The following is a 12,284-nucleotide window of genomic DNA, read 5'->3' as shown; positions in this document are numbered from 1 at the left end:
GCATTTTGCTGGTTCTAAAGCATACTCGACGAGTCTAGCTGACTACATGCTTTACCTTTACAGTATGCCACACGAGGATATGCACATGATACATAACACATAGGCTTCTGTAGTTATTATTCATCTGTACGTAGATCAGTTAACACCAACATCCAAACAGAAGACCAAAAAGAAGAACAAAACAAGCCACTCAAAGCATGACCAAGAAAGGGAAGATCTCCAAGCACCATTGCAGGGTGTTTTCCTACTAAAACAAACTAGGAATAGCCCCATAGTCATTTCGCCTTGCTCGCTTTCACTTCTTTTGCGGCGGCCTTGAGGCCCGACTTGGCCAGGGTTGATGGCTTCATTGCACTCTTAGGATTAAGTGCCTTCCGGATCTTGAACACTGCCCATGCAGTTCCGAATGCATGCCCTGCGGCACCAAGGCCATCGTGTGTAATTTCGGCTGCTTGATCGCCGTACCTAAAAGAAATACCAAGAATCAATTTATCAGGAAACAATGACAAGAACAAAAACAAACATTTTGGAGTAGGCAAATGTTGAGTAATGCCTTGATCTCTGGTGATAATAACTTCCAGTCTCAACTTTCAAATCAACCTTTGTAATGTCTTAATCTCCAGAGAGAATAACTTCGACTCTCAACTTTCAAATAACAATATGGTCTTACTAAGAAGATGTTGATTTATAATAGGGTTTTAGTCTATCAATCATAAATATATAAATACCTGTGTGACACAAGTCCAGTTGTCACAACTGAAGATGTTTGCAAGACATTCTTGCCAGCCACTTCAACAGCATCACAAATTTTTCCTGTTGACATAAATCCCAGGACAAAACAAGTAGATTCTGTTAGAACTTACAGCTTATAATTTGCATAGTTGAGCTTCAGTTTATAATTTTCAAATTTAGGATCTAGTTGTAAATGTTTGATAACGCATTTACAAAGCTGCAAAGCATTACAAATAAGTATAAATAGTGTGCTAAAATTAAAGAGCCACTGCCAAAGTTAACCATTCAATATCTGACTAGGTGATGAGAATCTTGTCCACCGTTCATATAAACTGTGTTGTCCACTGGTATTTGCTATAGATCAAAGTGAAACTTACTGCTGCAATTAAACTGATAGGAACACCTGATCATACTGCAGTTTCCCATAATCTGATTAAGTGGAAAATAGTACGAAAGATGCAGCAGTAGAATGTATTGCTGAAGGTCAAACTGGGGGAAAATTTTATCTTATTTATTAGAGAAAAATATCATTTTCTAGAATTCTGGTGATGGGAAGACACAAAGTGAGTCATGCAAAGATGACCACTGCAAGAGTCATTCAAATAGCTATTCTAGAAATCAACATAGTAAGGGACTGGTAACTTGCTATCAAATTTCAGACCAGTCTCAGCTACAATATATGAAATAACCAAAAATAACTATGAAGTCAGGTCGATTGATAGATCGAAAAGATGACATGCCGAGGTAATTGTTGCATGGCAATACTACGAGCAACATTGATGCGCAAGGAAACTTGGTTCTCTTTTGGCAAGAAGATCAATATAAAAGAAACTAAGAAAATTGATGATAAACATGGCGTTCAAATGAATACAACAATACAAATCAAGTTAAGAACCAAAACTGCAAACTATTTGGCAATGATAAACAGCAAAAGAAAATTCTCAGACAAATATTAGTTCTGACTATGAGCTATAGGGTTAAACTAATGCTGAGCTAGAAAATCAAGCAAGCAAACAGAGAAGTAAAAAAAAGAATAAAATCATACCAAAACCATCTAAAGATGCAAGGACGATTTCCCCAGGCAAAAATTCAAAGAATTTCTTGCCTACTTTTGAATTCACAACAGAACTTGTGAAAAAACCAGACACCTTCACAACTCCAGATAGAATTCCCGTGGCTACTTTCTCTGACATTTTTGTGACCTTCTTCACCCTGGAGGATAATGTACATGTCATTAAGTGAAAAACAACTGGTAAAGTTGTGTTTGCAGTAGTAAAATGGCATTGGTAACTGAAAGGGAAATGTATGAAAAGCATAAGAACAAGCACTACAGCCTTGGTCTAGGATCTAGAACAAAAAAGAAACATAACCTTGGATTAACTTTTTTAGTCTGCAGTCTAAACATGTATGATTCAGAACAGGCTCCAGTAAAACTAGGAAACAGGTTGAGGCCACTAAAAATTCTTATCATTTGAGGTTAATGCCATTAAAGTGAGACATCTGTGTGTTGCATACATGAAAAAAAATTAAGAATTGGATAAATTTTGATTACTGGAGTTTGATATGGTGAAAATCAATTAAAAGGGGCATATATTGATAAATTTCCCTAAAAAACTAAGGAAAATGAAACAGCAAACCTAACCTTTTCATCCTCTTCATGGCGTCCTTGCTGATCTCTACAGGCTTTGAACCTGGCTCTATTCTTCTCTTCAGAAGATCCTCTCCCTGCTTGAGCCGATCCACCGTCACGTCCCCGCACCATAAGATGCCCTTGATGAGCTGCGTGGAACCCTTGGCGATCATCTTCGCGACCGAGCTGCTATATTCCTCCACGTTCGGCGCGAGGGTCGTCCAGTACGCGGCAGATCGTTCCTCCAGCATCTGTTTTTTCGCCCCCATCCCCTCGGCCGGCGTCACCCCCTTGGTCACCGACCCATCCAGCACATCCGCCGAAGGCAGATCCTTTGCCTTAACATCAATCTTCTGCACGGAAAAGCTACTGTAGTCCTGGAGGTGACGATCGAGTTTTTTGAGGAGGCCCTCCTGCCCTTTGGAGGCGAAGGTGAGGCCGTAATTGAGGAGATCAAGATCACTGCCGCCGTCGTCCTCTTGATTGCCGACGGAGGTCGGCGGCACGTGGAGGGAGAAGAAGTAGTGTGCATCGTCGAGTTTGACGGCAGCCTCATCGCGAGCGAGGGGCCATTGGACGAGGCCGTCGCCGACGCGGGCGAGGACAGCGAGGGTGTTGTCGCCCTGGCGGAGGCGGACGAGGGAGAAGTCGCCGGCGCCAAGCTCGATGCTGCGGTGGGGGTCGATGAGGTGGAGAATGGCGCCGGGGACGCGAATGAGGGTTTCCTCGACGGGAGGCGGGGCGTGGTCGTCGTCGTCGCGGACGATGTCGGGGAAGAGGTCCTCGCCGGCATCGGCCATGTCGACGGAAGGGTAGAGGGGAGGGGCGGAGGGGGGAGGGGAGGGAGTGGGAAGGGAGGAGGAGGAGGAGGAGGAGGAAGGTGAGTGGAGTTGGGAATTGGATTCGACGAGTTGAGGGTAAAGCGACGGCTTCCGGGAATCCATTGCTTTGACGTTTCGGGAAGGCGGCAATAAATACCGGCGGAGACTTTGGAGCGAAGAAAGGAGGGGAAGGAAGGTGGAGAGGTGGAGGAAGGAGAGCGATGCTTCGGGACGGGCACCTGTTTGAATGTTTCGAGCGGCGATTTAGACGCTGAAGCGACGACGCATGAGTCACCAGCCGACTTCGCTTGTTATTTTATTCGGGCTAAGCAACGATGCGCGTTTACTTGGGTGGGCGGCCCGTGGAGACGTTCATTTTATTTCCAATTTTGGAAAATTTATAATGCTTTTACTTTTACACTGGGTCTGAGAAGGGGAGAAAAAGGGAAAGAATTTTGATCCATCATTATTTAGGATGAAGTGAGTAAAAAAAAAAAAGGAGAATAAGTTTAATCATGTTCATGAATCATTAAATTTCTTATATTTTGATTTAGCATGTAACAAAAAAAATGAAAAATAATTTGGTTTTTACTTTTATTTTTATTTTTAAATAATTTTGATTTGTAGTGTAAAAGAGGGTAAAGAATAGTAAATTTTAAAAATAATTTTATTTTAAAATATTAAAATTTAAATTAACTCATCTATTTAGTATTTTATTTTTTACCGTCGTTTCTCATACAATGGACATTGTGACCGCTCAGTGTTCAACTGTTCGTACTCCACGATATCGACGTCGATTTTTGTCATAAATTTTTTTGAGGATAAAATTTAAGAGGATGGAGACAGACAATTTTTCGTATTTTAGTTTCTACATGTAATATTGATAGAATTTTATAATTTTTCTATCCGTTTTCTATATGCGTTATCTTTTTTATAAAGTGAGAATATTTTAATAATTTTATATATTTAATTTTTATTTTTTCTTCTAAACAAATTAATTTTTTCATCACTTAAATAAAAGTAACATAAATATTTTATTTATCCTTTTCTTTTTTTTTCCCTCTCTTTTCCTTCCGTTAATGAATTTTTTCTTTCACCACATTTAAACATAGCATAAGGTAGGGATTGAAGAATGAAGTGCAACCCTAGGTTCACGACAGACATATTTTCAATTTACTCACCCTTAAATTCGAACCTATAAAATTTTGTAAGATTGTTCACGAGTAGTTCACAAATCAAGTTCAAATGGAACTCAAATTATTTTTACACAATTTAATTTAAATATACTAAATTAAAATTTATATAATTTAAATTGAATTTAAATTTAAATCATTTTAAATTATAATTTAGTTCCATTTAAATTAAAATTCGAACCATTCGAATTGAATTCAAATTCAAATTTTATTTTAAATCGAAAATTATTTATATTTTTAAAATTTTAAATTAAATTTAAATATTATATATATTTTTTAAATTTAAATTCGAATATTAATATTTTTATATGATTTTACTGCATTCGATTAGTTTGCCCGCCGCGTTATCTCCCTACCTATACACCACGATAATGTGTCGATGTGTGTGAATATAGAAAAATATTTTGCCCTTACGCATAAATTGAGAAATTGGTTAGTACGACAGCCTAATGCCCAAATCCTGTCAATAGTGAAATTGAGATAATGATTTTCATATAATGATCAATTATAATTTTTTAGGTTTATTTCTTCCTCTTAGCAACATATATTTCTTCACAAATATTGCTCGGCTAAAGTGCTGTTTCGGCAGTATGCTTTTATCAACCTAGGGTAGTGCCTAAAAAATCCTTTAGGGGGTTTTTTGATATGGGTGCCGGTGTGTGTGAACATAAAAATATTCCCACTGCATCGCCGATCGTTCTGTCGTCGGCGACCTCGACCACTTCACCGCTCCACCAATCTCGTCCATCGCCGATCAACTCGTCAGCCGGCGAATCCAACCGCTTCTCCACCCCAACCATCTCTCTCCCTCCCTCGTCGTTCTTCTCGTCGGCCGGCCGATCATCTCGTCGGGCGGCGCACTCGACGACTCAACAATTCTCCTCCCTCACTGGTCGTCCTGTCAATAGTGAAAGTCCATAAGGAGGTTTTGAGGCAAATTCATTATTTTAGGATGCCAAAATGAAAAATCTGCTCCATTACGTTTCGAGAAGCAACAGATACTTAATTTGTAGGGGTGTAATTAGAAAAAGGACAATTGAGTGCCACAAAAGGCGTGCCTGCGGGAACCAAGCGTGCCTCGCTACGCATAGCTTTCATGCCTCCGGCGTTGCCACCATCCATGCCATCCACGCTGCACACGTGTCCTCCATCCAGCCGTCAGGCCTCGTTCCCCTCGGCTCATGCGATGGCGTCCGTGCCAATCATAAACCCAAACACGCGGCCACACACGAGCGAAACCCTAGCCTCCCCGATCCCGCTTCCCTACGCCGCTTCCCCTGTCTCCGGCCGCCGTCGGCGCACCCGACGTCCGCCTGTTCCATCCGTGGCCTGGGCAGGGAGAGATCTCTGGTGGATCGCGCTTCCTACGAAACCTGTCGTTGGAGGTCGCCGGTGGCGACTCGAAGCCTCCGCGCCGGAATCTGGTCTCATCCAAAAAAAGGGCAGGAGTGGAGGGCAACCAGCAGAGGGATCTGGTGGCGGAGAGCGAGCTCCCATGCTTTCTATTCATCTTCTACTCGCCAATTCAATGAATCGAGAAAAGGATCGCCTTTTTTTTCCAAGTCAAATCTCACTTCTTTGGCTTGATTAGCTAAGATCTAGCCATGGAAGCCCGTTGGAGAGTTCAAACCCAAGTTTTGGAGATTTTGGATAGTTAGTTTAGAGTTAATTTTCTTGAGATCGTTGTATCGACGTGGTTGTGTTTCTGAGGTTGGATCCAAAGAAAACGCAAAAGAAATCATTTGGTAGTTCTCTGGAACTCAGGAAGGAGAAAAGGCGGAGCTTTATTCACAGATGGCGCATGAGATGGAAAAATTGGTAGGGACGAGCGAGGAGGAGGACGACGAAGAAGAGGGGATGGAGCTGGACGTCAAGGAAGAAGAAGACCAGGATGAGGATGGGAGGATCCGCGCTATGGTGGCCGAGGACGTGGATATGGGCGCCGGCGGACGATACTTCCTTCTACCTCCTGAACTGCCGCCGGACGCAGGGGACCGGTCCGACACTCCAACACCATCGTCCGCGTCTGGGTCTCGGAGGAGCCGGCCAGCGGAGGAGAAAGAGCGGACGAAGTTACGCGAGCGTCACCGTCGCGCCATCACAGGAAGGATCCTATCCGGCCTCCGTCGACACGGCAACTACAACCTCCGAGTTCGCGCCGACATCAACGAGGTCATCGCGGCCCTGGCGCGCGAGGCTGGGTGGATCGTTCTCCCGGACGGCACCACGTTGCCTCCCTCCCAGGTCCTCGCCTTTCCTCTCCTTTCTTTAGTATTTTGCTTTCGTCCTTTTCCCTTCCTTTTCTCCCTATTCCAAAGTAAACCGGCCAATAGAGAGAATTCTCGGTCTGGCTCTTTCCTATTGGTGGCTTTGGACCTTTCGCATTTCTAGTAGAGGTCTCCACTCTACCATGGCGGATCCCTCATTCAATGTTCAATAACCTGAAACATCCTCCAAAACTCTGAGGTTATTGACCCTTGATCAACAAACAGTGAGGATCAAGTGCTAAAATGGAAATGCCTTGTTTTCACGAGAAAAAAATTTAATCTTTGCGGTATGGAGATTGTCTGACATAGATTCTACATATGGGCTGGCCCGTCATGCAGGCTGCTAGGCCCGTCTCAGCGGTTGCCTCCGCCTCCGCCACCCCGACTACGCCCACCTCCACCCAGCCGCCGCTGTCTCCCTCGCTGCCCTTCCGGGGCATCTCCCCTGTCGGCGCCCTCCGAACGTTGGACCACCCCTCTGGCCGTCTCAAGGGCGTCTTCACTCCTCCTATCTCCACAGTGGATGGACGCTGCGGAACTACTGTTGCCGTGCCGGCCGGAGCTAACCGTTCCAGAGAGAAACTCACCGATAGCTACCCGCTTATCGGTGGCAGCACCAACTCCGGTAACGATAAGCAGGTAGTTATATTGGTTCTTGGCGCCGTTGTTGGCTTCCGCATTTTGTAACTGCTCTATCGATTACTCCGCTGATTGTAGTATCTGGAATGTAGTCGATTGATGTAAAAGCCAGGATGCCGGAGCGGGATTTCTCAGGCACCTCTTATATTCCTGTTTACGTCCTCCTCCCTGTATGCTTCTTGCTTTTTCTTGGTTTTGTAATTTTAGTTTATGTCTGGTTAATGACGATAATTTACCTTTATTTTTGTGAGTGTGCTATGATAGCTCGGTGTGATTAACAAATACTGTGAAGTCGTTGATCCGGACTGTCTAATCGAGCAGTTGAAGAACTTGAAATCGATAGGGATTGATGGCGTGATGGTTGACTGCTGGTGGGGGATAGTTGAGCCACATGTCCCACAGCAGTACAATTGGAAAGGTTACATGCGCCTCTTCGAGATTGTGAGAGATCTGAAGCTTAAGTTAAAGGTGACTTTTCTTCTTTTTATTTCATTGCCATTGATTACATATAACCACTTAGACATTCGAGTATTCCATTCATTCCTATGATTGCTAATCATACTTCGTTCCATCTTTTGATCCCATGTGAAAAGTTACATGTTCAAGCAAAAAATTCCATAAAAAAAATTACATGCTTGCATGGATGAAAACATTTAAAAATTTATCATATGAAATTTATAATTTATTCGACTTGCTTAACTGACATGTCCTTTAAATGTGGGGGAAGGAGTACATGCTGTTTGTTACCTGAAATGGTACATTGTCTCTAGTATTGAGTTTTATGTACAATGTTTTGATAGGTTTCGTCTCTTCCTCATTATGGTCTGGGTACAGATTTGTGTGGTATGATATTACTGGGATTTCCACATCAAACCCCGAATGCAACAATACAGATTTATTGTTAGTATTGTTAGTTTAGTGAAAATCAGTTTTATGAATGTGATTAATTTGGAGCTTCACGAGTGCTTCTCATTTACAATTGTGTCTGGCTTCTATTTCCCATTTCCACAGTTGCTCATGTAGAACCCTAATATTACCTGATTTGTGGTTGTCTGATAACTGATTTTCCCCCTACCTTTTAAGGTTGTCATGTCATTTCACGAATGTGGAGGTAATATTGGCGACGATTTGTGTATTCCTCTACCTCAATGGGTAGAAGAGATTGGCAGATGCAATCCAAATATTTATTTTACTGACTCAGAAGGGAGGTGCATCCCAGAATGTCTTTCCTGGGGCGTCAACAAAGAGAGAGTTTTACTTGCTCGAACTGCATTGGAGGTAGTCATCTTTAGTATGGACGTCACTTCTGTTATTTGTCTCTTATTCATTCAGGACAATATCCACTACCTAAAGTTGTTTACCATTCCCAATGGTCAACATTGTCTGCTTCTGTTCTTGTGAGCTTATCCAGAATTCTATCAATTTGAAAAACAAAGTAGATTATTTGTGTTGATTTGTCCAGGGAATTCCCTTTCATCACATTAGCTTTATTGTTCTTTTTCGTCATCAAACAGATGGTATATTTGTCCTTGTGCATTGTATTGTAGAATTCTTGTTTGATATTTGTATCAAATTGAGATGGTGCAATTACTAACAAACCTTAATTTTTAGCATGATAAAAATTTGAGAAAAAATCATTAATCAAAGTGGATTTTGATGTTTAATGAACCATATAGTACATTGATCTCAGATTCATTCACCTGACTATTTATAACAGTTCATGGGAACTAAATGTGGGAATAGTGATTTCACAAGCATATCATTGATTCTGTCATTATCTTTTCAGATGCAGGTAATTTATTATCACAATACATGGTTGATCTTTGGATAATAATCTTACTGTTTTATTCTATTAAACTTTTGCAGGTCTATTTTGACTTCATGAGAAGCTTCAGGGTAGAATTTGATCATTTCTTTGAGGATGGTACAATATGTGAGATTCAGATTGGCTTAGGCCCCAGTGGAGAGCTGCGTTACCCATCTTTTCCTCTACGGCATGGATGGAGATATCCTGGCATTGGAGAATTTCAGGTGGGCTCTATCTCTATTTTCTTCTCCTTGGAGGTGAAAATTAAATTATATTTCTTCATAGCTGCAAGTACCTTTAAGAATTTTTTCTTTGCACATTGCTAGTTTTACTTTCTCATCAACACAATTTTGCTATTACTCCTAGATAGCTATTTATGTTGTTATAACCTGTCTTCATTTTTTATGTATTTTTCAGCAACAGAACTTTACTAATTGCTGTTGTCTTTTCGAAGTGTTATGATTTGTTTTTGCAGAAACATTTAAAAAAAACTGCAGATGCAAGGGGTCATTCTGTCTGGGCCAGAGGACCTAATAATGTTGGTTCTTACAACTCTCAGCCTCATGAAACTGGATTCTTCAGTGATGGAGGAGAATATAATAGTCCATATGGTAGATTCTTTCTTGGTTGGTATTCACAAGTCTTGGTGGAACATTGCGATAATGTATTGTTTCTCGCTAGATTGGTCTTTGATAACTCTCCCATTGCTGTCAAGGTCAGTTTTGAAGTATCACTTATATTCAAGTAACTTAACCTGATATTTGTGTAAGTGGACTAGTGTTGAGAAAATTGATGATAATTAAACCCTTAATTATTTCCTAGGATTTGTAATTTAAATAATATACAGCTACAAGTTCATTCGTGAGTTAATGTTTTTAACCATCGATAAAACTTGTTCATTTGAATGTCTTATATCCTTGTGTATGTAATATATGCTGCACAAATGCAAAAATGTGCACACCATAAATCTCTTCAAGTCTAATGAGAACTACATTCCTGACGTTCCTGGTTGTATTTGCGTTTTCTTTCTCTCTAGTTTCAGGATTAACCTTCTCTGCAGTTCATTAATCTAACTATTCCACTTTGCTACTGAGGCAGATAGCTGGTATCCACTGGTGGTATAAAACAGCTAGCCATGCTGCTGAGTTGACTGCTGGATTTTATAACCCATGCAACCGTGATGGTTATGCTCCAATAGCGTCAATTCTTAAGAAGCATGGTGCATCTTTGAACTTCACCTGTAGTGAATTGTGCATTTCAGAACAGTTTGAAGATTTCCCAGAGGCAATGGTAGATCCTGAAGGTTTAACCTGGCAGGTAGAAACTCCCTCATAGCTACTCATGATTTTTTTTTCCTTCCACCAGCAGCATCTTTTAATTTTCCTTGTCTATTTATGTCAGACAGTGATCCCTATGACCAACCTCACCTATAGGAGTTCGATTCTAAAGAAAAATACGTGCAATGTCCTGGCATTGTTAGCAACAAATGTCCGTTGTGTAGATGTTTCATTTAATGAAATGTGCTCTGCTAGTGTCATGATCACCTCATATATGCTTCAATACCTAAAATATCTTGTAGTTGGGTTAGTTGAAATGTATAGGTATGTTTTTTCAGTTTATTGATCTGCTAGTCATTCTCCAAGCCTTCAATTCTTTTATCACTTAACACCTCATAATTTGTGTGTTCTAGTTCTTGTAATCCAATTAACATTCACTTGTAAAAAAAACACACTTGTGATCTATCAGGCAGATGCTCACAAATCATCATAAACAATTAGACAGAAGCATATACCAATTTATTCTAGTTACCAAGGTCATCTACCTCATCAGAAGCATATACCACTTTGGTAACTTGACATATGTATTATTTTTGGCTACTATCTTTTAGCCAAAAGTTGCTAAATGATCGCATATCTGGGGCTAGGAAAAATGCTCTTCAACTGTGCCTGTGAACTGTAATAGTTAGGATGAACAGAAGTTAATCTCTTGCATGATTACACCTGAAGCTAGAATGTTTTATTGTACTCAAACTTCAAGTGCTTACATGCATAATTGCTAATTTTTCTGTATTACTCACATTGGCTTGTTAAAAAAATGTTGATATTATCAGGTACTGAATGCTGCATGGGATGCTGGTATACCTGTGTCTTGTGAAAATGTTCTCCCCTGCTACGACAGAGATAGCTACAATAAGATATTGGACAATGCCAAGCCACTAAATGATCCCGACGGACGGCATCTATCATCATTCACCTATCTCAGGCTATGCTCGACACTTTTGCAAAATCACAACTTTTTAGAGTTTGAACGCTTTGTCAAACAAATGCATGGTAAAACATAGCTTCTACATTCAGCAAAGCTTGCTGCAAAAAGCTTTATTTTTCAGGAATATAAACTGCTTGAAATAAGATGCAATGGCACCATTTTGATAATTTAAACCTAGTTTCCTTTCTTTCCCCTGAATATCCCTTGCTTTGATTAAAATGAAAACAGATCACATTGTTTATATGCATCATCATCAGCTTCTTTAACTTGTAAAGTTATGGACTTGTTCTAATAGGAAGGACGCAGAAGATTGAAGTAGTTTTTTATATAAGGTTTATACATTTATGCATGGCTTCTTTCTCCTGCAGGTGAGTGTGTTCCAATGTGTAGATGACCAAGAGATTGGAGCCCTGAAATGCTGAGAGCTTCATCCTTGAAGATGGTTTACTTTTGGTAGATGTATCCTATAGCTTCATGAGATTTGTTTCTCTAGGTCGTAGGGGAATATTTGTAGAGTATTATCATGACTGCCATATTGCAATTCTTACATTCACTAAAGAGATGGTGAAGAGGCTGGGATTTTAAAAATTGTACATTCTTATTTGTACGTTTTAGCTCAAGGGCTAGCAAAAGATAAAGTTCTACCCTATTTGATCTCTGTGTTAATCTTTGTTCATATATATATATAATATATATATACACGGGTTTGCTATATTGTGCGACTCCTCGTCCGCGACACCCGCGATCCACCGCCGCTGTCGCCGCTCTCATCGCACTGTCCGACCATTGTCGGCCGTCGTCTCGGCCACGATTGACGCGATGCTGGTATTTCTTCGGTCGTGATTTTCACTTTTGACCCAATCGCCGTTCATAGTGGCTGCATTGTTTTCAGTCAAATCGCGGTTAATGAAGGCGGTCGGAGACCGGCCG

At 40.9% G+C, this 12,284-nt stretch overlaps 2 protein-coding genes across 3 annotated transcripts; one reads left to right on the top strand and one right to left on the bottom strand.

Moving 5' to 3' along the window:
* Positions 1-65: 65 nt before the first annotated feature.
* On the bottom strand, positions 66-3,397 carry LOC141838512 (protein EARLY-RESPONSIVE TO DEHYDRATION 7, chloroplastic-like). Its single transcript, XM_074726018.1, has 4 exons — positions 2,375-3,397; positions 1,778-1,944; positions 729-813; positions 66-465 (listed from the first exon to the last, which is right to left on the bottom strand). The coding sequence occupies exons 1-4, from the start codon at positions 3,304-3,306 to the stop codon at positions 276-278; spliced, it is 1,374 nt and encodes a 457-aa protein (XP_074582119.1). The 5' UTR covers positions 3,307-3,397; the 3' UTR covers positions 66-275.
* Positions 3,398-5,631: 2,234 nt separating this feature from the next.
* On the top strand, positions 5,632-12,003 carry LOC141839696 (beta-amylase 2, chloroplastic-like). 2 transcript variants are annotated; one of them, XM_074727505.1, is made up of 10 exons: positions 5,632-6,620; positions 6,983-7,282; positions 7,375-7,452; positions 7,547-7,750; positions 8,366-8,560; positions 9,149-9,313; positions 9,544-9,804; positions 10,188-10,406; positions 11,200-11,419; positions 11,723-12,003. In XM_074727505.1, the coding sequence occupies exons 1-10, from the start codon at positions 6,171-6,173 to the stop codon at positions 11,746-11,748; spliced, it is 2,118 nt and encodes a 705-aa protein (XP_074583606.1). In that variant the 5' UTR covers positions 5,632-6,170; the 3' UTR covers positions 11,749-12,003. The 2 variants fall into 2 exon arrangements, with proteins under 2 accessions (XP_074583606.1, XP_074583607.1); XM_074727506.1 differs by lacking the exon at positions 5,632-6,620 and having other exon boundaries at positions 7,200-7,282; positions 7,361-7,452.
* The last annotated feature ends 281 nt before the right edge of the window (positions 12,004-12,284 follow it).

This window comes from Curcuma longa, chromosome 11 (genome assembly GCF_044706935.1).
Source record: "Curcuma longa cultivar G26 ecotype Majalengka, Jawa Barat chromosome 11, ITB_CL_G26_1.1, whole genome shotgun sequence".
Classification (NCBI taxonomy): domain Eukaryota; kingdom Viridiplantae; phylum Streptophyta; class Magnoliopsida; order Zingiberales; family Zingiberaceae; genus Curcuma; species Curcuma longa.
This window is presented reverse-complemented; position numbering and strand designations above follow the sequence as displayed.

Bases quoted from the DNA above. Each gene is read 5' to 3' on its own strand.
- LOC141839696 (XM_074727505.1), top strand. From the start codon at position 6,171: ATGGCGCATGAGATGGAAAAATTGGTAGGGACGAGCGAGGAGGAGGAC. The intron at 7,453-7,546 runs GTATGCTTCTTG...GTGCTATGATAG, and splicing joins CTGTTTACGTCCTCCTCCCT to CTCGGTGTGATTAACAAATA. The intron at 8,561-9,148 runs GTAGTCATCTTT...AAACTTTTGCAG, and splicing joins TTGCTCGAACTGCATTGGAG to GTCTATTTTGACTTCATGAG.
- LOC141838512 (XM_074726018.1), bottom strand. From the start codon at position 3,306: ATGGATTCCCGGAAGCCGTCGCTTTACCCTCAACTCGTCGAATCCAAT. The intron at 1,945-2,374 runs GTTAGGTTTGCT...ATTATCCTCCAG, and splicing joins GCCATGAAGAGGATGAAAAG to GGTGAAGAAGGTCACAAAAA. The intron at 466-728 runs GTATTTATATAT...TATTTCTTTTAG, and splicing joins ACTGGACTTGTGTCACACAG to GTACGGCGATCAAGCAGCCG.